We start from the raw sequence: 24,505 nt of genomic DNA, 5'->3' as shown, positions 1-24,505 counted from the left end.
AAATACTCAATTACTTAAATACCTGAATATATCTGAAGTATTTAAGTATCAGTTATCTAAATACTCTTTAAATAGTATTTAAATATTGGCAGAATTTGAATTACTAGCTGTTAATAGTTTAAATCTATACTCTCGAGTAGAATCGTCATCAAACAAAATGAGTTCGGATTAAAATAAATCAGTTGCTTAAAAGATGAGCTTGTTTAACTCTTAGAAATGTTCGGAAATGTTTGTGAAAATTAGAGTAAGACTAAATACATGGAATTAATAATTTGTGTCACAAGCTGAGAATGAGTAGACAATGTGAAAACGCTTAAAAAAGCTAAAATACAAACTGTTTCTTTAAATTTCCAATTTAACTAAAATTTCCACTCATAAATATTCGATTGATTTTCAAACATTATACAACACGGGTTGTAATAAACTGCTTGATTTTGCACCAATAAAATTAATCTATACCTCAGAGCACCAAATGAATGCTGTGAATTCGGTAATTAACAACGTCCAAATTCCGAGTTTTTCATCATGTAAAAGAAAATTAATATTTACATAATTAATTTTTAAATACCTGCAATATTTAAAGTATTTAAATACTAATTGGTTAAATACATCTTATGCACCCAAGAATTTAAATAATAAATACTAAATACTTGAAATTCAGCATTTAGTTTTTAAATAATAAATAATAAACACCCAAACAAATAATTAAATACTGATCTTAAATACCGAAGTATTTAAATACAACAACTCTGGTTAAATGCACGTTTCCTCCTCCCATCCAGTCGTGCTGTGTAAGTAAGTACATACATATTTATAATGTTATAATGTCAATCCGGTTTTGGTCGGCCCGCACTACGCTCAATTTTTGTGGGATGTGTCCACCACGCCACCAGTAACGCCACGCCATGCCACGCTACACGCGTTGTCGTTTTGTCCTTCAACCGAGGAGACAACCGAGAATTGCTTACTTATGGATAATTTCTCTCCGCAGAGAGTGAGTACTTAATACTTTTAGTACATGTATGTCGTCCTATAGGCAGTTAAGCTGAGGAGTGACACACACTCTTCTCCAGTTGAGGTTGGTTGTGTAATGCGATGTCATTACAATATCTGCATACGAACCATACATCACCTTCTCTTCGCCTGTACTTACTCTTACGTGTATCCATGTACTCACATAAAAACGCGAGGAACAATGCGGAATGTTTACTTACTAATAAAGAAATAAGGACACTTTGTTGTATATGGAGTTTTCATGTCATAAAAGTTGATTACATATTTATTCGTGAGCAGGCAAGCGGACAAGCCAAACGAAGCAGGCAAAAAAGAAGAAAGATCTTGAGCAGAAGGTATTCTATCTTTTTGGCTGCTTTTACTCGCCTGCTTGCGAAACTCTTTCCCCAGAAAGAACCCAGCAGAGGCATGTTCTAGTACGTAGTGTATGCAGCCAGTAGGGAATGACCCATCTGGATGTACTTTATTTTAGGATGAGCGAATCTTCACACATGCCTCGCCTCCTGGCCTGAGCTGGGAAAGAAGAAGACTAAGCGTCACCACCCGCAGAACGAGTACATAACCCGACGCCACGGTAATAATAGGAGAACAGTTCAGCCTGAGACGTTCCCAGGGGTGGGTTATCTGTTTCGATTTACAGTGCCACTTGTACTTCGGTTAGTTGGCTGTCTCTTTACATTTGAAGAAGAGAGAAAGTGGCCGAGAAGGATAAAGAACTGGTGGATACACGGATAGTTAATGGGTAAAAGATGAGTGTTATACTTACACTTTACTCTCTGGACTTTCTAGTCTCAAACGACCACTTTACTCAAATAGAGATCTTTTCCCCTCTGATTTGAGAGAGAGAGACGTCTCGAATCGTGAGTGATGTGGAAATAAATGTGACGTGTGTGTGCATTACTACAATTTCAATTTGGATAACTAGTCCCCCATTCAGCAAGATCAGTCAACCAATAGTCTCCCGTTCGACACGGGGATACGAAAATACTTTTAAGGGGAAAAAATCAATCCGATCCTAGTGTCGACAGCGAACCCATCAATCCATCCTCTGCCATCCATTATCCATCCATATTTGTCAGGCAAATGTGCGAAATCCTGCACACGAGACACAAATAAGTAAAATTATACGGCTGCACTGCAAACATCCCGTGTTACGTGCATACGTTGGCGTCGGTGTCAGTCGGTATTGGCTGGAGTGGACCGGACCATTACTGAATAAAACTATGCGAGTAACATTATCATTATTGTCCACATGTCCCGTACAGACGGCGGAATTGAGGTCGTCTTCGGACTATTTACTTTACCCACTGTTATAATTTAGTAAGAAAAATAGTGTATAATTTATAACTAATAATCATCATAATAATAATATGTCGACTACACCAGTCGTTGTCGCCTCCACATCTTTGCATCTAATTTCCTCCCCGAACTATTTATTCGTACCTGAGAATAACTCAACCAACACATCGACGACGACTTTCTCCTCCTTATTAGTGTCACTCGTCTCGGGAGAAAATGAGACAACGGTTCCCAATTCTGCGACTGACTCCTCGACGGAAGGAGTAATTTCTTTGCAAGAAAATTATACGTCTACAATAAGTCATTCCCAGCTAGAAAATGGGCTCGGCTTGCAGATTCGAGGACTTTTCCAGCAAAATCTTACCTCTGAGTGTCACACGACGTCCACACTGCTGACCACGATGGGCGCTGGTTCGGGACAAAATGGTCCAGAGACGAGTTTTCTCCTGACAAATGATACATTCGACGAGGCCATGGTGAAAAATTCGGTCGAGTTCCTCCCCCTCGGTTTGGCCCTCTGGATCGTGTGCTTGTTCGGGTTAGTAGGAAATTTGTTGAGTGCGATGGTCCTTCGAAGGCCGAAGATGAAGTCGACGTACTCCATTTTAACGTTGGGGCTGACCTTTTGTGACATGGTGTACCTTCTGATGAAGCTGCTGAGGTACGGGCTCCTCTCCCTGTTTGCATATTACGGGATGACGAACAGTTATACGGAGGTTATCTATCCAATCTGTGGACCTTGCATCAGGGCGTTGACGTTCACCTGTAAGATTTATTTTAGAAAGTTTGTGGGGCATTTTGATACAAAATGCGTCTAAAATGACCACTCACTCATTTACTGACTATGATTTGTGGTTTTGCTGTTTTTAGCTCAATGTGGATCCACCTATTTTACTGTGGCGTTGTCAATTGATCGATATATTTCCGTCTGTTGGCCGGTCAAGGCACGTTTTTTATGTACAAAGAGAAGAGCATATCTCTTGGGGGGGTTGGTCATGGTGTTTTCCATTTTGTATAATGGTGAGCTTCACAAGTTAAATTTTAATGTATGTATTACGTAATTACTAATTAAAGTTAATTGTATGTTAAAATTGTATAGCCACCCGATGGTTGGAATTTTACACAGAGGTTTCCACCGTGTTTAACGAGACCTTGAATGCTAATGTGACCACGTGAGGACATTTAAATATTCGGAACAGCTACATTTTTAACGTATTTTTACTAATTATGTCATGTAATTAATTAAGATACACAATGGAGATCTCCGCCCTGAGAAGGAAACCCTTGTACAAATCCCTCTACATCTTTTGGGGCTACTTTCTCGTCATCTTTTTCATCCCGTTTACATCTCTGAGTTTTTTTAACTACAAAATATTCAAAGAGGTAATTATTCAGATTTTTACTTTTCAGTGGATGATAAGTATAGTTATCAACTAACTCTGATAGGTCCGCCGATCCAACAAAGCCAGGAGAAAGTTGACCTCTTTCCAAAAGAGGGAAATTTCTTTTGCCATGATGCTCGTCTCGATCGTCGCCCTCTTCCTAATTTGCAGCCTGGATTATCTCGTGATTGACCTTTTGACCTATTTCAACCAAGCCTACCCCCCATTTTGGGACCAACTTGGCAATTTCCTCCTCACGGTCAACTCTGCTGGAAACTTTATCATTTACTGCGCTTTTGGAAGAAAGTTTCGCCAAGAGTTTGTCGCCATGATGCGACAAGTTGTCCTTTGTCGGCGGGAGGCGAGACCACAAAGAGTAGAGTTTGGGTCGATGAGGATTATCCCGGATTTAATTTCTGGTACGTGGTCATTTTTCGTATTTATTAAAGTTTTATTTAAAGCCTCAGCCAGAGTTGGGCGGCACGTTCGCAATTTACGGTTTAAACATTTATGTGTGCACGCTAATTTATATGAAATCGTGAAAGTCGAGATTAATGCGACTTTTTGTTTGTTTTTACAGGAAATGAAGCTGGTATGCGGCCCGAAGGAGAGGTTGGTATCGCTTTGGCCAGAAATACAAACAAATACTCTTCCGTTAGATCAGAGTGTCACTGTCAAAGGACGGTTTATTTATAAAAATAATTCCTTATTATTCAATCACAAAGTTTGTAACGGTGTTGTAACACGTGTATCACTTCTTTCTTACATATTTACATATTGTATGAGAAAGTTTGATGAAAATGTGTATGATTTCTTTAAATAATTATTGCATATGGCTGTACGCGTATGAATCCGAGGATGACTGCCAGTAAAGGAAATCCTGTAAAAAAATCACAAATTACATGTATTAGCGAGATAGATAAATAAATATTGTAATAATTTGTTTCATTATTAATTATTGCGACAAACAATTAAAAATGCGGCGGAAAGTATGAGCGATTTCTTCCGGAGAGACAGACTCTGCCCAAAGTCGACGAGAACTTGGTGCGATTTGACGTATTCGACAGTGTTCTTCTGCTTATCTTCAGGTTGCCAATAGTCGTCGTCGTCGTCATTCGTGTCGTCCTTCTTCTTCTTGCTTTTTTTCTTCTTACGAGTATTGTTGTTGTCATCATCATCTTCCTTCCCGAATCCGTCGCCCTTGTTCTTACTCAGCCACCGCACGTCAGAAGAATGAATGGCAACTTCAGTTCTGATTTTTCTAATTTTTGCCACCAGTTTATTACTGTTCTTGCCTTCTGTGAAGTTAAAAACTTCATCGCCACCCAGAAAGCAATTGAGGCAGCAAAAATTGCACACCATGGAGAGTAAGCTGTTCACCACTTGGGAACAAATTGAGGGTATCGGGCCTTTGGCTTGGATTACGGTATCGCAATCGGTTAGGAGGAGGTGCCTTCGGCTATCACGGCTTTGACAAATGGTCCCCAACAGTTCTCCAGAAGGGAGGGTGACACTGAATTCCTAGTGAAATTGCTGCTTAAATGTGTTTTTCATGTAGGGATTAATTATTGAGCATACTTTATTACTGGACAAACAGCAGGAACAGCCGACCCCTGAATTTGTCAAGGTCATGGATAAGTTGCCATAAGGGTCGACCACTTTGGCAGTGAAGGACGGCGTGCATCCAGCCCAACTGCACGAGAGGAGGCGATTCATACAGTTGGTCGTCTCCGTCATGAAGAGCATGGCTGGGCCGGATCTCATGCAGACCTCGTAAATGGGGGCGAAACCGTATGTACCATTCTCTTTGAAGGCGTTTCGAATGTCTGTCCAATGATTTATAAGATTTTTGATAAGCGGGTCAGACAAGTTGTTAACGTATTGGATCTTCACCTGAACTTGGTAAAACAGAAACTCTGATAAGGACAGAGTCCGATATGCCAAGGACTTTTACGCCAAATGTAGAATCAATAATTGGCTTGGCTGTATCATTTTAAGCCCAAAATTAGCCAACTTTCTCCTAATGTGCATTTTAAGATTATTACTAGACTAACATTTTTCCTCGGGAATTTGTAAAAAACGTAGGTCATCTGGTAGTTCCATGTATTCCTGATAATCTTTAGTCGAAATGTGTCCAAATTTTTGCATTGTTTCCATTTGTTGGACTTCTTGTTCATTTAGATTAAAGGCTTCTTCTTCCTCTCCAGCAGTCTCAATTGGACTTTTTGCTTCCTCGATATTCGTCAAATTCTTGTGAACTTGAAACATGTAGGTTTCGTAATCGTACGAAAATTCGGGATCTCTTGCCGTGTTAGGAGTATCATTCATGCTGAGGTATCTGGACGCAGCGGCACGCCATTTGCAAATATTTTTACTAACTTCTTCTTCCTTTACGTCATGTTATCATAAATGGTAACTTTAGTCGAATGCAAATGCATGTTGTTTTAGGAAAAGTTTTTTATACCCGAACTTCCTGGACGGGACTTTCACTTTCAACCGAATCATTATTGTTTTCCGTCATAACTTTGTCAATTCGAGTGTTGGAAATGCTCCGAAACGCTTCCAGCGTGGAGAATAATTTTCGAGGAAAGCAGACAAAGTTGGGCAATTGTTCTGCGCCATATTCTCCTAAAGTGGATGACGAGGGTTCTTTCACAGGTGAACTATTTTGATTTTCGTCAAGCAGCATTATTCTTGGTTTTTATTTATTGTCAATTGTATCAAGTCATCAAGTCGGCAAAGTGAGTCAATTGTGTCAACTGTGTCACATTAAAAGTGTCAACCTGTCAGGTGCAGCCGCATCGAAATCGAATCAACAAGTTCATGTGAAAGTCGTATTTTACGTGACAACAGATCCATCTAATTTATAGTTTTTTTTGCGAAAATAAGACGATAAGAAATCCCGTTTATTAGGTTTTAGCTTTGCAAACAAACGCCATGTTCATGTCAATATTTGTTGACGTATGACATTTATGCCATACTTAATTTATGAGTTATGTAAAAAATGAATAATTTTTATGGCTGTCAAATAAAATAGAAAGTCCAGTTCTTAGACAATTTTATGAGTTGTTAGAGTAAAATGCATGTAAAAATGGTTATCCATCCACTCCTGCATAAGAATCCATACAAAAAAGTGGGATCTGTTGAATCTGCATTTGTGGAGGAGGAGAGATGAGACTGCTGCTGCTGCCGAGATTTTTTGTCTTATTCCGTCCCTTCACGTGCATCAGATTGCGTGGAAACTTGAAACCAAAATCCTAAAAATCCTAAATTGTCGTTTTCAATTTTAGTTTGATCAGATTACACAACAATAAATAATTTAAGAGAACAGTTACAGCTATTTTAGTAAGAACAAATCGTGAAACATCAAAATATAAGAATAGACTCCAATTTATGGTAAGAACTTTTAATTTTGTTGCAATTTAACGTCAGTTAATTAATTCATAAGGAAATTATAGTTATAAATTACATATTAGATGTAGTGATCCGCTCATAAGAAATCGTTGTTTGATTACATTATGAATTATGGCAAATTCAGTGGAGACTCGAATTTCTAAGTAATTTTTTCTCCAGTATTTAAGTTCATCGTTTAGTTTAAAATAATGTGTTCTTAGCAGAACTCGTTAAATATTACACAATTGTGATAATGCTCATATAACACGGATTAAAGTGTATTGGACACACTTTACACTTTACTTTTGTCGTGAAGAGATGACTACCAAGCAGATCTGTTTATTCAGAGTTCAGCTTTTCAGTTTAGGAGTGTGATGATCATTTATTTGGCGTAGGATGGAGCCCGGCGACCTTGGAATCTGTAATTATTTGTGATGATGTTTTAGTTCAATGGAATGATTCTCGTTTGTGTTATGCCTTTTAGTTTAGCTTTCGTGGATGAGGATGAGGACTGAGATAGATAATAATAATTAAACTCATCCTCGCCCTCTCTTTCGTTGGTCATACTTCATGCAAATGTCGGCTCCATCATTCTGTCTCGAAAAATCTGCAAAACTTGCTGAATTTAATTATTTATTACAACAATGTGGAATCTTTTATACGTTGGGCAGAGAGATAGGCGAGGAAGGGACGCATATCAGCAAAGCACCAAAAGAAAATGACCACTTGAAGCCATGTTATCATCATCATCACTTGGTTCCAGCAAAAGTGTAGCTAAGTAAGTAAATAACAAGGGAAATGGGTTATCTTAATTAATAATGGATAACTTAAATACACAAGTGAATTGTGAGTTCAACAAGTTGGCAATAAACAAATCCATAAAAACATAGGAATGCGTTGACAATTCGGAGAATTTTTAAAACGAAAACGTGACCATTAGTCACTTTATTATATTTTTTATCGACACCTCCGCAATATTGGAACTAATAATAAGGACAACAATACCCAAATAGGTATGCATTTTTTTTACTACCCATACTTTACCAGGAAAAATAAAATGATCGCATTTACTTAATGAAATGGAGCATAGTAAATGACTATTAGTAATTGGTAAATAACAACGTATATTACGTATTCTTAATTAGTTTTCTTAGCATATTTGTTTAATTTCCCCTTCAGTCGTATTGTGTTGGCAGAATGGTTTTCATTATCAAAACTTGAGCTGAGAGAGATTACAATTGCATTATTAAAAGGTTCGTAGCTGAAGTTGACAGTATTTGGTAACTAGTATTGATTGTTTAATTTACGTCAATAGTAGTATTTTGCTGTTGTGTTTATTGTGCTACGTTAAATGCAGTCCTGTTACATACATTAGATTGCTTATAATATAGTGCTTCTCAAGTGGTTTGTGTTCTTCATGAAAATGTGAATCAAGTTAAAAATAGTAAAGTAAGTGTAGTTATGTCGTAGAGGTTGGAAATCCTATATGTTCGAGGTCGTAGTGGTTTTGGTTTTTTAAGGGATTTTCTACAAGCAGAATATGGTTAAAGTTAAATGGTTTGTAAACAGGATAGGAGGACTCGCATTACGAAAGATTCATGAATCTTGTAAAATGAGACATTGAGCAGATGTTACGTTTACAGAGACGCATTTTAAGAACGAAACGTGCAAACGGGTCGGGATAAATTTTCCCATGGCTGTCAATTTATGGTTGTTATTAATTTGACAACGACGACGACGCTGAATTTTTAGTCAATTATGAAATTCTTCGAGTTAAACATGGATTATCGATTATTTGCGAAGTTCAATTATTTTTAATGTCGGACAGTCTTTACTATTTACCAACACATTTTTTGAGAGCTTAATATTGTTATCTCTTCACATTCATACATAGATATATACACAATGGTCTTCTGTTCTGCTACAAACATTACATAATGCGTATTATAAACAAATATGCAAATGTTCAATGTCGAGAGAATTGTTGGTCTCGCATTTCAATGATTAAGTCCAGTCCAGACGTTTTTACAGGATACTTGCATATGTACATAGGTACGAATTATTTGTTTATATCCGGAAATACGCCAATAAATCTAATAATCCTCCTTAAGTATGCATTACAAATTCTTTAGGTGCGTTATTGCACTACTTCTACTACATATTTCCCAGCTCAATGAATGGTTCGTTTGTCCGTCTCATTACTTGTGTGTGTCATTATGCATATCGAATTGAAATATGGAGCGTAATAAGCAACTTTACCACTAACTGCTATAAGTAAAAGGCAGGCAGCACATCATTATGTGTGTACATATGAAATAAATTCACGTAGCATGAATTAGTTATGTAGTCACGTTATCTCCGTCTCGTTCGCCCTCGGTATTGAAAAGATATTTTATATGGAATCATTGACAAAAGTTGTAATTTGCGTTGTCTCTCTCTCCCTCTTGATGCTATACGGGCTTCGTCATTCGTTGTATGAGCAATGCTGTGAACATAATATTCTTGTAATGTCGACATTGCGCATTTTTTCCTGGTGAAACATAATTTAGAAAATTTTTATGTGCAAACATTTTTGTCAGTCAGTCTGGGGTGTATTCCACTTGTTTGTGGTTGGTCGTATATCGTATAGTTAGATTGACGAATAGTTCGGTGGTCTATTATTATTAGTATTACGGTTATTATTTGGGCTATATTTATTAGTTGGGAATTTTGCATAACGCGCAATGAAGCGGAAAATTATCCAGCAGGGCGTATGAGTAGATCGAAGAACAAAACAGTACGGAATTGTGTTCTATATTATTTTATTGTAACGGTTCTCGGAACTCTCGGTTAGTTAGTTTAGTGTAGCGTTGTCCACACTTCGTTGAGACAGGAAGTAGTAATTTTATCCGTTGCATTCGATTCAATGAAATTTTGGTTGGTCCAATTTAATATGTAATTGAACTGCATCATCATCAGCAGCAATAGCAACAACTGTATAAACTAGGACAGAAAAGTATGTAGAATAGAATAGAATCTGCCATGCAAAAACAATCCAATTGACTCTTTGTTAACTTTTTCTCTCGCAGATATTTTTCACTGACTGAACTCCCGCAACGCATGTACGGTTGTGATGCTTGATAATCTACAACAAAATTCTCAGCCAGCAAGAGCTTCAACTTAAACGTAGTACATAAATGATGACCATTGGATATTAGCAACAGTGCCAATAAAAAAGTGCCTTCTTGATTTACTACTACGATGTTCAAGTCAAAGACAGCTTCAACCTACTCACCGGCAGGGGAATCGTCAAAGAATAATAATTCCACAGGAAATGGGGGACCAACGTCCACCATTTCGGAGGAAGACGGGACAACGACGACGACGACGAATGGTCCATTGGCCGAAGGGAGCGTGGATGTTGGGAAGGAAGCCAAGGAAAAGAAGGACAAATCCTCCTGGGTCAAAACAATAGGGATGCGGACACTGAGGATGAGACGAAGTACAGATTCCCGATCCTCGAGATTATCTCTGCCCAGTTTCGCGTCCCTGGACCGCCCAGGAAAAAGCAAGAAGAATAAGACGGGAAAAGGTGGCGACGAAAGTAGTAGTAAAGATAGTACAGAACCTCAATACGGAATAATTACTGATTCCTCCACAACACATATCCCCACAAACAATGTTTTAAACAGTAATCTTAGTGATCAGACGATTACTGGTGGTGGTGACCACGTGAAAGTGAGTTGTGGTGGAAGTGGTGATAATAGTACCGCCGCGTCTTCCTCTTTCCTGAATGAATCTTCCCCGAGTTTCGGAAGTGGGACTCTTAACACCAAGAAAAGCAAGGATGCTGCTGCAACCGGGACTGCTGCTGCTGCTGGAACTGGAGAAAATTCGGGTATGTTTTCCTTTTCTCGGTTCTTCGGCTCCCTGCTAAAGTACCTACGCGGCTATTATACCCTGACTCTCCGTGGTATACAATAGGGTCGTGTTATACGATGTGAATTAAACTCGGGATTCGGAGTTATGCGAGTTGTGTGGTCTCTTATACTATTGATTTTGCGCTTGCCCGTCTGAGTGACTGGGTGACTCTCACCCTACAAAATAATACACGGTTTCCTACTTACTTTCACTGCTACAAAGTTTCTCTTCTTCTTCTTCCTGCTCTGGTGGAGACCGACTTTTCTCTTCTTTATCTGTCTTTTGTTCTCTGCTGAATTTTGAAGCTGTACACAAACAACACTTAATAATTTACGAGCAGTTGTGGTTAGGTTTGGATATGGTGGAGAAAAACAGGATGAATATTTCAGTTCATTTCCCAATCTTTCTTCCTTCTCTCATTAACTAACGAGCCTCGCACGGAAGTTTTTGTAATGTGTGAGCCTTCTTCGCCATCGTCAGTGGACATAGGCTATACTGGGCTTGACAACGAGTTTTGTAACGTTCCGTAGAACAACGGCAGCATTTTGAATAAAATGCTGCCTATGCCTATGCAAACTTTAAGACGTCGCACTAGTCCCCTTAAATGTATTTTGAATAAATATAATGATTTTGTAAAACGGGAGAGAAAGTGGATTAGAATTTAATCAGTTTTGTTTTACTTTTCCCAGATAAACATGACCCCGCTCGATTCCTGGGAGAAGGGTTGACCTTCAAGGGAAAGCTGATTGGAGTGTTGGAGGTTTCAGGGCCTCGAGGAGACCGAATATGTCAGGAAGCGCTGTCCGACTTAAAGATGGCTGTGAAAGCTGCAGGAGAACATAAGCAGAAAGTTACCGTTCACGTGGCGTTGGATGGGTTAAGAATTCGGGATGAAAAGACAGGGGTTGGTGAAAGTTATGTACTTATTTATGTGCAAAATGTTTTAGAATATTCTTAAATGTGGTTTAATTATTTTTGCAGGACTGTTTGTACCACCACCAAGTCCACAAGATATCATTCATCGCCCAAGATCTCACTGACACGCGAGCATTCGGCTACATTTTCGGCTCTCCAGACACTGGGCACAGGTATGACATTTTTGACATGTCATTTGGCACTGAAATCATACAGTTTTAATTTTGTTATTTTCATTCACCAGATTCTTTGGAATAAAAACGGAAAAGTCTGCCTCTCAAGTTGTGATAGTAAGTTTCATTTATTTAGACGATGCGTTCATTCATTGTTGCAATTATTGAATATTAACGTGCAATATTTTATTTCTAGTCCATGAGAGACTTGTTTCAAGTTGTGTTTGATTTCAAGAAGAAAGAAATTGAGAAGGCAAAACAGCAATTGGAGATGCAACAAAAGGTAAAAATGGTTTTATACAACAATATTTCGTGTACTCGAATTTCGTGGTTAAGCTGAAGATGTTGTCTTTTATGTGTAAAGTTTTTAGCCACCCGGGCACAAGAAACAGCTCCACCATCCAAGGTACTGTCTGCTGATTATATGAAATTGTAAGAATGCTCCTGAAATAACATCTGCGTATTGTTTTTTTAGAAGACTGAGCCCAAGTTTGCAATTGCCGAGACGTATATTGAAGGGGCTGGTGCAGCCGGAATTTCACGTCCTGTACCTAATCGTGTCGCACCGGAAGTGGATTTACTGAATCTCGAGGTGGCTCAAAAACTTGGCACACAAAAAATAAACTTTGTTTAACAACTTCATTGCATTTGATCAGGTGGAGCTGACAAGTTTGCAAGAAGGCCTAGACAACATTCACCACAATTTACAGGAATCTCTGCCATTTCGAGGCAGGTTCGTTGGGCGGCGTTTATGCAAAATCAAAATTTAAAGTGTTGCATGTCTACTTTTTGCTTAAAATTTGTATTTTTTATCTCAATTTCAGCACTGCTTCTATATCTAGTGATCCTATGAATCCTATGCCAAAACGATCCTCTGTATCGTCATCTAATGCCAATAATACTACTCCAGTTCCCTCCGTGTTTGGTGGTGGTGTCAGTGACCCATTTGGTGACTCATTCTCGTCATTTGACCCTTTCACCGAGACATCTGGTCCCTATCCTTCAGCAACAAATTTCCAATTGGGTACAACAAGCTCAAAAGTTGGTGGATCTGCCTTGACGTGCTCTTTCACGTCTGATCCATTCGCCCAAGTTGATCCATTTCCCAAGTATCCTGGCGATACGGACTTTTTCAATTCCGATCCCTTTGATAGTCCATCCGGTCCAATGTCATTCAGTTTCCCTGCACCAGAAGCAATTAATACGTCATTTAGAAATAGCTCCGACTCTTCCGATGTGAGACTACAACGGGGTGGAAACATTAATGGGGGAAGCCCTGCTCCACGACCCAAATTCAGTGATAACCATCAACAAGAAAAAGTAGGCGGAAAAGAGAAAGTGGGATGGACGGCGTCCTTTGAGGATGTGAGCATGCCACAATTTATTTTATTCTTATGTGGTTATTCTTTTTTTGATTATTAATAAAGTAAGCGTTATTATGTAATTGTAGAATTTTGTACCTGAGACGGCGGCTGACTCGGTTATTGGAATGTCCAATAAACCGCATCGAGACGTTTTTAAAGCCTTGGATCCATTAGAAGTCAGACGTGGTGAGTCAACTACTGAAATGAGGCATGATTATAGTGACAGTGTGAAATGCATGACTTTATTCACACTATTTATTATTAGGCCCAGCAGCATCTGGATTCACAGAAATGTCAGTTACAAAAATGCAACAATACAGCATGGATGGAGGAGGGCAACATCTACCAAATTCTTTCTCTTCAAACTTTAGCCCATCAACAAACAATCAAAACAATGCAGCATCTTCTGAGCTTGAATTAAAAACACCAGTCAGTACATTTAATGCAAGAGCAGAGTCACCCCCAAATTATAGTCCGCCCCCACCACCTCGAGTTACTGGGTCTCCAAATCCATTATCATCTCAATCAGGAGGGAATAACAATACTCATCAAGTTCCACATATATTGCCACCTGCAACAAGTTCTCCACGACTGGGGAAGAAAAAATCTCCCCAGATTTTAAAACAAATATCAATTGCAGAGTCAACCTTGAGCTCTTCTTCTTCTAGTCCAAATAAGGCCGCATTTCCGACCAACAGAGCAACCACGCTACGAATTGGAAAGACATTCACTATGGATTCGTCATTCAAGGATGATATTCCAAACCTGTCACCCCCACCACGTCCTCCACACGGGCAACAGACTGGTGGTGGTATTGGTGTTAGTGGAGGAACTCTAAAATCTGGTTCATCAAGTTTGTCATCTGCACTGCCTCGTCCGACTTCTGGATCATCAGACAAAGGAAAGAAACTCCCTGGAAATGTGAGCGTGATTGGGCTTCCCCCCGAACCACCACCACGCCCACTGCAATCCTCTTCGTCCACCACAGTTTCTAATCATCCCCTCCAACTGGTTTCACCACCACCTCCACTGCCTCCTAAAAAGCAATCTCTCTCCTCGACAATGTCAACCCCACTGGGTCTCAAACAACACGATAGCAAGAAGCCACTCGCGGCCACGTTCAGCAGTCGGAGTGCGACATCGGAATCAAACGATCTTCCTTTACCACTTCCACTCCGAAAAGTGCATCATGGAGGAGCAGTGTCATCCGAGCAGCAGTCTAATTTAAGTAGTGCCTTGCATAATAGCGGTGGAGGTGGACGTTACGCTGTTCCAGAGTCGAATCGTCCCTTCACAACAAGTTCTCCTCACACGCAGCGTCGCGCCGTCCCCCCACCGATATCCACACCGGCTGAAGGGAAGGTGGCCTTGTCAATGGAACAAGCTCTGACTCAAGTTGCGTCGCTAAGTTTGAGAGATCTCGCTGTCCAGTTGGAGCTTCCCGTTGACCAGCTCTCATCCTACACGATTCAACAACTTGCCCACAAATTGACCGAAATGAACCTGAGTAAAAAGACTGGTGGACGATATGGTGAAATATCTGAACCAAATTCATCAAGTCATCAATTTGCTGACAACAAAAGTGACTTTGGTGGTTTCGACGATGACTTCTCGACAGCATCTGCTCCACCGCGAGTCAGTGTACAAAAAGGACCCCCCTCCGGATTTGATAGGTATTAAGTTAATATCCATACTAAAATACTCGTAAAACTAAATATTTGTTTAAAAATAAAAATTTTTAATTGAACGCATTTCAGATATGCAGTATTTCGCGAACTTGCCTTGGAAGATGCGAGCGGTTTCAGTATTGTGAACAATGTGGGGAGCATGGATAGAAGTATAAACTCGGATGACGATGAACAATCCACAACAACGCTGGAAAAACAATTCGCCTCAGACAGAGAGTCCAGTAGTGAGCGAACGTTGCAGGCGGACGACCTTACGGAACCGACTCATCTGAAGAGTGCAAGTTTTGCGACTGCAAACATGGCAAATACAATGGACGATGTGACCGACGTGAACTTTTCAGACGATCAAGACAACGGGAAGTTTACGTTGGATGATGATGACGATGATATCATTGCGGCTGGATTCGTCAAAAATGAATGGGCAACGTTTGAGTCAAACTTTGATGATCAATTCGCCATGACTGCACTAGTCAAGGCGGAAGAGGGCAATGAAAGCCCGTGGGATTCTGATGATGGGGCTGGAGGAGTAGTACAAAAGTCGAATGTTATCACCAATTTGCCACCTCAGCATCAGCACAATAATGATCAACGCAGCCCACGCCAGCCTCATGACCACTTTGATTTCAAACCCTTTGAAAAACCACCCGAATTAGTACAATCTGCTGCAAAGGAGCGAGTCAACCAACGCAAGTATTCTGAAGATGATGGTGGTGATGGAAGATTTAAGAGTACATCGACTCCGGAAGGAATCCGCTCACCAGCAACTCCAGGTCAATTTCAACGACAAAGTTCTGGATCGTCTCGACAAAGTGAGCGTAGTTCTGGTGGTGGTGGTGGTGGGGGTAACAATCCACCCGCAACTGGTGGGAAAGTTTCTGACTATTCCGATTCCGGAAAAGGTGGTCCAGGCGGCGGCGGCGGCGACAGACCGAGAAGACATAGACAAGACCTCGATCGTAGTTGGGAATTTGATCGTGAAGGACGTGATGGTAGTGGACGGTATAATCGGGAGAGAGGAGGAGATCGTGACCGTGATAGAGACCGAGACTATAGACCAGACTCCAGAAGTAGTTATACCTCAATTCCTCGCAAGTATAGAAACGGGGATTCTGGCGATGAGGATAATTCGGTGCGTCGAGTAAAGAGTCGGGTCATGTCTGGGTCTGGTGGTGGTGGTGGTACTTATCGACGAAGAAGTAAGGATTACGATCGTGAAGAAGGCGAAGACGAAGACGATGACCGCTCTTATGCATCACATCACTCAAACTACTCATCCACAAGAAGACATCGACGCTACCCGTCAGCCAAATATTATTACTCTCGATCTGGGCGAGGAGGCGACCGGAGAGGAGGAGGAGGTGGCGGGGCCGGTTCACCCGACAGATACTCAAATCATGAAAGTGACGACGAATCCATGGAGGAAGAACTTTACACAAGAAAAAGAGACAGGGAAAATTATGCTCGTGAGCGAGAATACTATGAACGACATCATCGTCCACGTCCAAATTCTGGGAGTAGTACTGGTGGCAAACAACGGTATAGTCCGAGACATCCAGACCATTACTATCGTCGGTCGGATAGAAGGAGATATAAGGACGACGAGGACTATGGAGATAGCAGAGAATTCTCAGAGTATTCGGGAGAAGACGATCATCCCTCGTCCCACAGTCATCACGGGGGACATCGGCGTGTCAGAGCAAAGAGAAGCACTCACTATCGTGACAGAGACGCTCGGGAAGTCCCGCGTGGTCACTACTATACAAATTCACCATCTTCACGGTCAGACGAGGCAGAAAAGGAACCTGATACTCCAGGGAAATCGAGCAAAGTATCGTCCCAACGAAGGCCTAATTCTGGAAAGGATAGTACCAGCAGAGGAGGAGGAGGAGACGAACGACGCCGAGGAGAAAGTCCTGAACATTACGGTTCTCGTCGACAAGAAAAAGAGTACTCATCATCATCGCGGCGGTATCAAAGCGAACTCGCACTCAATTCAAAGTTGCAAGATTCGCCTAAACTATCCTCTCTCAATTTTGAGGACGACTTTGGTGCGTATAGTCTCCCATCGGATAATAATCCAAAAAGCCGAAATGCCAGTATATCTTCACCACCTTTACCTCAGGATAATAATCATGCTAATGCTGTCGTAACTGATTTAGTGATTGATGAAAGTCCAGTTGTACAAAATGACTCCATTTCGAAACCAGACGACTTGGACAATAAGAAATCTAATTCTCCATTTGAAGACGACTTTGGGAGTCAAGCAAACGGTGCGAGCGAACCACCAAATCTATTAATTATCGATGACGATGAAGCCAAACAATCAGAATCTGTTGATACCGTTGTTAAATCTATTGAGGAATTGGATCTGAAGATAATTACCAGCAATGAGAACGGAATTGATGACGCTGGTAAAGTGGACACATTTCCTCCAGAAACCGAGTCCAAAGTATTCACCTATTCAGGGCGAAGGCTCGAATCGATTAAATCTGAAGAGGAAAAATCAAACGATGACAGTCACAGCCACAGTCAGAATAGTGAAGGAATAGTACAAATGAAAAAATCAGACTCGTTTAATATTTTTAAACAAAACAAAGATCCATTTGGAGATGATGAATTTTTTACGTAGCTCGACACTTTATTCATGGTAAACAAATTGGCAAAAATTGAAAATGTGTAGAACGCTTAACTAATAATTTCTGTTCAATTTAATAGGTGTTGATCCAAATCATCAATCCAAATTCAAAACTTTTTTTGCACGCAACTGACTTTTCCGCTGGACGTTTTCGCAGCTATTAAGGAGCAATACGTAAAATCATGGACACTACATCAAGCCGACCGACCTACCGAAACTGGGACGAAATGAAGAAACCAACTTTGCAATATTTAATTAGCACTTTGTGTGTGACTGGATATAATATTAGTCAAGCATTTCATATTATTCACACGAATCTCAATGTAATACTTAAAAACGTAACTAATTGTGACCTATTTATTAGTATTTAAGCATAGAAAACTGAGGGGTTGTACGTACACTGGGTGGTGCCATACTTATAATGTAGAATTTCAAAAAAACGCTGTAAATTGAATACAAAGGAGAAAACGAAGAATGCATTTTATTTTGTAGAAGTTTCAACTTTCGTAATAGAGATAAGTAATTTATGTAATATTCGCAATATTCAACTCATCATCTTGTTACCTAATAAGTAAAACATAACTCTATTTAGTCATTTTTCCAGAATTGTATACATGCTTTACACATCCTACAAAGAAGATACATATTTCTCTTTCTTCTGTTTTAGAACTTATATATCAGCATCGCTTATTTCTTTGACTGTGACTTGAAATCTAAATACCACTATCGCAATACGACTAAATAATTATACGGATAAATATATAAATAAACTCCTTGTAATTTCTTAATTTAAGACAAGGACAAAATAAAATGTTACACTTTTATCGATATTTAAAAGTAAAGTGGATCACATTTTTTAGACCTCGTTGCATAAATCAACTCGTAATTTCATGAGTGATGCAAAAATCAAGGTCCATATGGCGAAACTGGATTTTCAGAACATTTGACCCATGATACCACTAAAACTCACCACAAATGCTAAATTCAGCATCACCATCATCATCGATAACGCCATATTATACTCAAGTTTATCATCACAAACAATGCGTGCAATGGTAATTAATTTACGTGCATGATTACAAATTACACAATGGAAAATCAGTGAAATACTTATCAATTAGTCCAAAGTCCGACCCACATTAAATTCATGCCATTTATTTATACAAATCTCATAGTGATATGGTCACAGTGTGAAAAAATTATAAATGGAAAGCTGAGCAAGCGGGACTCTGACTTGCTTGCTCATAATATTTTTGTATTTTGTATCGAACAAAACCTGTTTTTTTACAAGCTAATTTAATACTAAATAGTTAACAATAATTTAGAATTTGATCAAGTTAATTAAAGTTGATCATGGGAATTTCGAACTGTTTTCAAGATTTCATAGCAGGGCCATGGATTTCTTTAATCGGAGCAGGAATAGTTTGCTGGTTATCTTTCAGTGCGATGACATATGTGATGGTAAGGATTTTATAATTTGTAAAATATTCAGAGTTTGTTGATGTGTTCCATCTTAAGTAATTTTTAAATTATTATTTTTTAGGGAATTCTGGAGACAAAGAAAATCATTCGGAAAAAGCAAGAGGACAGAGAAGCACAATTTAAAAAATTGGAAAGTCAGAGCCGTTACCAATTGAATGAGAAGCATGAAAAGATTTTGAGCTTAAGTGATGATGAGCTTATCGATCAGTTACAGTCGAGAAAGTTGACAGCGGTGGAGGTTCAAGAAGCGTTCATTGCAAAGGTGGATTAATTATTAAGGAATGTGTAATATTTTATTTGATTTACTGAGGTTAGCTTAAATATTTTGTAATTATAGTCAATCAAAGTGACCAGAGAATTTAACATGGTGACCGAGTTCATTCCACAAGCGGAAGTAAGTGTTATACGAGTTAAATGTGATTGTAATTAAGTAATACTTAATTACTTTTAATCTTGTGTTCTTCAGGAATGGGCAAAAGAGTTGGACGCCATGAAGGGTTCTCTCCGTGGTCCTCTGCACGGATTTCCCATCTCGGTAAAAGATAACTGCAACGTAATTGGGATGGATTCCACAATTGGTAATGCAAAGACCAGGTTGACCTATTCGCATGTTAAAAATTGAGTTGGCCTAACTATGGAATATTTATAAATTTGGTAATTGAGGACTTGGAAAGTTTCTCTACCAGCCAGCCGAAGATTCTTCAGCAATCGTGAAATCGTTAATGGCTTTGGGGGCCATTCCATTCGCAAAAACTAACGTGCCACAAACATTGTTAAGGTTGGTTAAGACCATTGCTATTAGTTAACAAAGCTGAAATCTTATTGGCATGTTCATTGAGCAGCTTTGGATGTGCGAATCCTGTGTTTGGACTGACCAAGAACTTTCTTAACTCCTCGCTTTCACCAGGAGGATCTAGTGGTGGCGAGTCTAGCCTTATCGCTGCTGGGGGATCACGGCTTGGAATTGGGAGCGATATTGGTGATTAATGGAAATATTAAATATTCAAATCGAAAAGTAAAGAAGTGTGAAAGGAATTTTACCCTGATCAGGTGGAAGCGTTAGAATTCCTGCACACTTCACTGGAATTGCTGGGTTTAAGGTCACAAAGGGTCGATTTTGGTGCGTAAAATAATTTATCAAATTCGTGCGACAAAAGTTTCACTATTTTATAATTTTCCAGTGGCACCGGATTTAGAGGAAGTTTGCCAAACGTAGTGGGAAGTAGGTTTCAAACATTTAATCTGATACATATATGTGCAATTTTATTAAATTTTACCGACTTGTATTATTGCTTTTAGTCATGGGAGTCCCTGGACTTTTAGCTGATAATATAAACATGATCGCAAAAACAACGAAATACATGACGGAAAATAATTTGCAGACCAAATACGATCCTTTGGCCGTCCCAATTCCTTGGAATGAGCAGGTTGGTTCTCAGTACTTAAGAAACGGTTGTTTGCTATACTTTGTTTTATTTATAAAATATGACCTTGCAAAATGCATAGATGTTCTCCAAGAAAAAGTTGAAAATTGGATATTTCACATCACTGCCATACTTTCCTCTCGTCGGGGACACGGAGGAGATTGTTCTTAAAGCAAAGTCTGCGTTGGAGTCGCAGGGACATACTTTGGTCCCTTTCGAAATGCCAGACAGTTTTGAAATGATGAACCTCGTCGTAAGGATGATATTCCAATTCATTAACAAATGTAGCAACGATACCAGCAGAAATAGATTTAAAGCTTGAATGATTTCCCATTTCAATTCACAGTTTGATTTCTGTTTCGGAGATGCTGGCGAATATCTACTGAAAAATTGGTGGGTATCTATACATATAAATCGACAACTACCGAGTATACGTTAAACTGAAACTAATCTCCTGCGTTTTGATTATTTTGTGAATAACAACCAACTCCTCTGATTCTGCATTTGACAGGAGACATGAACCGGTAATTGCATCATTAATATGAAGGAAGATATTCATATATTCAACCTAATAATTTAATTTTTAAAATAAAAAAAATTTTAGATCCCACTTTCCGTCGTTGTCAACTTTATGATATGCAAATCTCCAATGTGGATGAGGAAAGTTATTGTTCTCATTATGGGATGTAAATGGATGCCCTTGGTTCATTCTTCGCGTGCAGTTACCATCATTGGACGTAAGTAAACCAGAGTGCTACTTGTAATACTCCTTGACAAATTAATTAATTATCATTATGAAATATATATGTAATAGTATAGTTTGACATGCACTGCGTATTTCAGGGGGAGCAAATAGCACCAGCAAATTATGGGAGAGATTGGGAGACCGTAAAAAGATGACGGAGGACTTGTTGACATCTTGGAAAGCCGCAAACCTCGATTTAGTCCTTTGTCCGACTTATCCATTCCCTGCCGTTCCTCACCACATGCCCGGACGCTTACAACCGAGCGTCTTTTACACAATGATCTGGAATCTTTTCGACTTTCCGGTAGTTTGTTCAAGGACAAATGTTTTTTGGTGCTCAATTTAATAGTTTTGCTTTTAAGGCCGGAGTGATAAAGTGGGGAACCGAGTCAGGGGAAAAAGTTGATAAATATGATTGTCAAAATGACATGGTTTTGAGGACAGGAAAACAGGTGGGTTTTCTCTCTCTCTCTCTCGCTTGGTCTTTATAACGCTAGAATTAGAACAGTAATCATTTTGTTATTCTGGCTTTCCTTGGGACCACACAGGGCGCCAAGCAAGCCACTGGGATGCCTATTTCTGTCCAAATTGTTGGCCTTCCTTTTCAAGAAGAGCTCGTTTTGCGAGGATTGGCTGAACTTGAAGCAGTTTCGCCGTACAAGAAAAAATAAATCGTACCAAAATTGTTAGCAATAAAAATATGCACAAATCAAAAATTAGCTCAATCAGTGAAAGTGAACAAAAAAGTGCCTCCAATTCTACATGCACAGATGAGATTATAACTTGTTGAGACATTCCACACTTGTAAAACACTTGCAAATTTTATGAAACAAAAAAGAACCCCGTTATGTAACAGTTGCCAAAAAATAATCGATAGGAATAAACGAACCATGAAAGACTCACTAACCAACAACCCATAGCTTTGTAGTTCTGCTTTCACCACGAATGTACGTCGTTCAGTGGTGCACGCATTTAGAAGAAGTGAACTGAGTGAAAGAAGTAGCTCTTTCTCTTCAATTTCTCATTCCGTCGGGTATTACATGATCTTCTCCGTCATCCTTGCAAAAGCAGGATCACATTATTATTCCCATTTCCCATCATGATCATGTAAAGATGAATCCAACTGGAGCAGATGCAAGATCAAAAGGAAGCCAAAACTTAAGCCCTGTCTCCAAGTTCGATTCGATTCCTGATTTCATGACGACTGACCTCAATATAAGACAATAATGATGATGATGAAATGAAGCTTGTTGGCTGGCTCACCCACCTACCAAGCAATATTCGAAACGACATTGCGTTTCACGAACGACGAGATGAAGAAAAACTTTTTGTCCATGCGAGAAAGTCCATTTTTTATAAAGGAGAGAAAACTTTGTGTCTTTGACAAGGAAGGAATAAGGTTAAGGGAAGAATGCAACAAAAGGGACACGACAAGAAGGCGTGGGCACCTCGTACCCAGCCTGTCTGACAACTTGTCTCATTTTCAGCCCTATCAACACAAACTACTTATCGCTACAGAAGACGGTCGTAAACTCGGCACAACTCATTAGTCCATTCGTGCAAGACTTGATTTAGGTAGTTAAATAAATTGTTAGCAAGTTATCATCCCAAGAGAGCAGATTGAAATACATGATTCTCGAAAATCTATAATAGTTTAGTTCTGATTGAATAATCGGTTACATAAAATGTTGAATAACCACCAAAATTTATTAATATTGAGGGAATTTAATACGTGACATTATATAACGTGGAATATTTAAATTCATACAATAGTTTAGCGTCTCGTGTCGTTTTACTGTTTATATAACCTTTCCATTATTGGAGAGAAGGCCATCACTCAAAAAATTTTGGGAGGAGAAAGTAACGTCAGAGAGAAATATTTCTTATCTTATACATTTTTCTATCCGTATGCATAATCTTGGTCATTCAAAGAACAGGAAGTATTGTACCTTGTTGAGCCTCATTCATACAGTTTTTATACTTTATCTCAGTTTTTGGCCGACTTTGACATGACATCAGATACATACACAAAATGATTTTCTTCTTCCGCATTATTTCGAGAGAAATGTAGTGGACTCATTTTGAGGCACTCGGAGTTGAAAAAACTTTTGTTTAGAAGTTTTCTTTTCTCTCTGAGAAACCTAGCACAACTTGTAATGCGAGATTTCTGTACTTTGAAGTTATGCCTTTTTCACAAGGACCGCAACAGACCCAGATAAATTTTATAATGGCTCATTCCTCTTATTTATTATGAGTCGTGCGACACACAAGCTCGTCCCGATTGGACATCTCGTCGTTCCAGTGAGCATTATTAGTTACACTATAATCCAGCCGGGAATTTATTGCGATGCGATTACAGCCTGCATACAATAGGGGACGAAAAGAAGGAGAAAGTCGGCAGGGACAATGCCCCCCTTCACGATTTGTGTTCCCCACCACACGCGTATCGTTAACCCAGCTTTTAAGTACCTACTTAAACACTGACATGTCTCAGATCTCTGTCTCATCTCCCTACCTGGATGGATTGGATGGAGTTCTATTTCCTCCCCGTTTTGTTAACTTTCTCATTTCCTGACTGAGTCGCTTCTCTCCAGCAAAACTTTCACTGCTTTGTCCTCATTTTAGTCGTAAATACGTGTGTCTTGTGAGCAGAAGACCGGATATTATTATGTCGCATAATCTCACCGTTTTGCTGCACATTGCAGGAAAGTGAAGGAAGATGTGTGTTGTGTGGCAGATATGCATATGTAAATATTTAATAAAACTGTTCAAACGCAAAAAAATTCTTGATAATGTCACAAGATAAGCAAACCACTCGAGCGGTCATCGTCCCATCTTCGAGTTCATGGAAGGTCTTATCGAGATATTAAGGCTAAGAAGTTGGTCGAAATCGGTTTAAGCCTTGGCTCGAGCAAGAAGCAAATGCTGCCATGTTACACCGTTCTGCGAATTACTTTCTCAAGTATGTATGCTCGTATGTAGGACATGAGGAAATGCATCTCCAGAATTTTTACGCAGTCAGAATTCATTCCTTGAATCAATTTGCGCCGCTGTACATACCAAAAACCTTGAATCTTCCGGATTATACCAA

At 39.4% G+C, this 24,505-nt stretch overlaps 4 protein-coding genes across 10 annotated transcripts; 3 read left to right on the top strand and 1 right to left on the bottom strand.

The window, feature by feature from the left end:
* The first annotated feature begins 1,438 nt into the window (after positions 1 to 1,438).
* LOC110860690 (FMRFamide receptor-like) lies at positions 1,439 to 4,644 on the top strand. The gene is made up of 6 exons (XM_022109782.2): positions 1,439 to 3,078; positions 3,184 to 3,333; positions 3,413 to 3,485; positions 3,561 to 3,696; positions 3,760 to 4,114; positions 4,276 to 4,644. Exons 1-6 carry the CDS (start codon positions 2,385 to 2,387, stop codon positions 4,389 to 4,391), a joined length of 1,524 nt encoding a protein of 507 aa, XP_021965474.2. The 5' UTR covers positions 1,439 to 2,384; the 3' UTR covers positions 4,392 to 4,644.
* LOC118439308 lies at positions 4,471 to 5,635 on the bottom strand. The gene is made up of 2 exons (XM_035860526.1): positions 4,665 to 5,635; positions 4,471 to 4,575 (listed from the first exon to the last, which is right to left on the bottom strand). The coding sequence occupies exons 1-2, from the start codon at positions 5,055 to 5,057 to the stop codon at positions 4,519 to 4,521; spliced, it is 450 nt and encodes a 149-aa protein (XP_035716419.1). The 5' UTR covers positions 5,058 to 5,635; the 3' UTR covers positions 4,471 to 4,518.
* Positions 5,636 to 6,895: 1,260 nt separating this feature from the next.
* On the top strand, positions 6,896 to 18,600 carry LOC110860631. 7 transcript variants are annotated; one of them, XM_035860525.1, is made up of 14 exons: positions 6,896 to 7,091; positions 10,157 to 10,965; positions 11,678 to 11,892; positions 11,970 to 12,076; positions 12,148 to 12,193; positions 12,273 to 12,359; positions 12,441 to 12,482; positions 12,555 to 12,668; positions 12,733 to 12,809; positions 12,901 to 13,441; positions 13,527 to 13,626; positions 13,706 to 15,113; positions 15,198 to 17,775; positions 17,844 to 18,600. In XM_035860525.1, exons 2-13 carry the CDS (start codon positions 10,329 to 10,331, stop codon positions 17,755 to 17,757), a joined length of 5,934 nt encoding a protein of 1,977 aa, XP_035716418.1. In that variant the 5' UTR covers positions 6,896 to 7,091; positions 10,157 to 10,328; the 3' UTR covers positions 17,758 to 17,775; positions 17,844 to 18,600. The 7 variants fall into 7 exon arrangements, with proteins under 7 accessions (XP_035716418.1, XP_021965395.1, XP_021965397.1 ...); XM_022109703.2 differs by having other exon boundaries at positions 12,552 to 12,668; XM_022109705.2 differs by lacking the exon at positions 6,896 to 7,091 and adding an exon at positions 7,632 to 7,866 and having other exon boundaries at positions 12,552 to 12,668.
* Positions 18,601 to 18,956: 356 nt separating this feature from the next.
* On the top strand, positions 18,957 to 22,327 carry LOC110860630 (fatty acid amide hydrolase 1). The gene is made up of 16 exons (XM_022109702.2): positions 18,957 to 19,224; positions 19,307 to 19,507; positions 19,583 to 19,639; positions 19,712 to 19,823; positions 19,909 to 20,023; positions 20,088 to 20,224; positions 20,296 to 20,365; positions 20,427 to 20,467; positions 20,545 to 20,672; positions 20,752 to 20,922; positions 21,016 to 21,062; positions 21,181 to 21,193; positions 21,274 to 21,406; positions 21,513 to 21,718; positions 21,777 to 21,866; positions 21,963 to 22,327. The coding sequence occupies exons 1-16, from the start codon at positions 19,117 to 19,119 to the stop codon at positions 22,083 to 22,085; spliced, it is 1,752 nt and encodes a 583-aa protein (XP_021965394.1). The 5' UTR covers positions 18,957 to 19,116; the 3' UTR covers positions 22,086 to 22,327.
* The last annotated feature ends 2,178 nt before the right edge of the window (positions 22,328 to 24,505 follow it).

The sequence above is a fragment of the Folsomia candida genome, unplaced genomic scaffold (assembly GCF_002217175.1).
Source record: "Folsomia candida strain VU population unplaced genomic scaffold, ASM221717v1 Fcan01_Sc033, whole genome shotgun sequence".
Classification (NCBI taxonomy): Eukaryota; Metazoa; Arthropoda; class Collembola; order Entomobryomorpha; family Isotomidae; genus Folsomia; species Folsomia candida.
The sequence above is the reverse complement of the archived record's forward strand: the minus strand, read 5'-3'. Positions and strand labels throughout refer to the sequence as shown.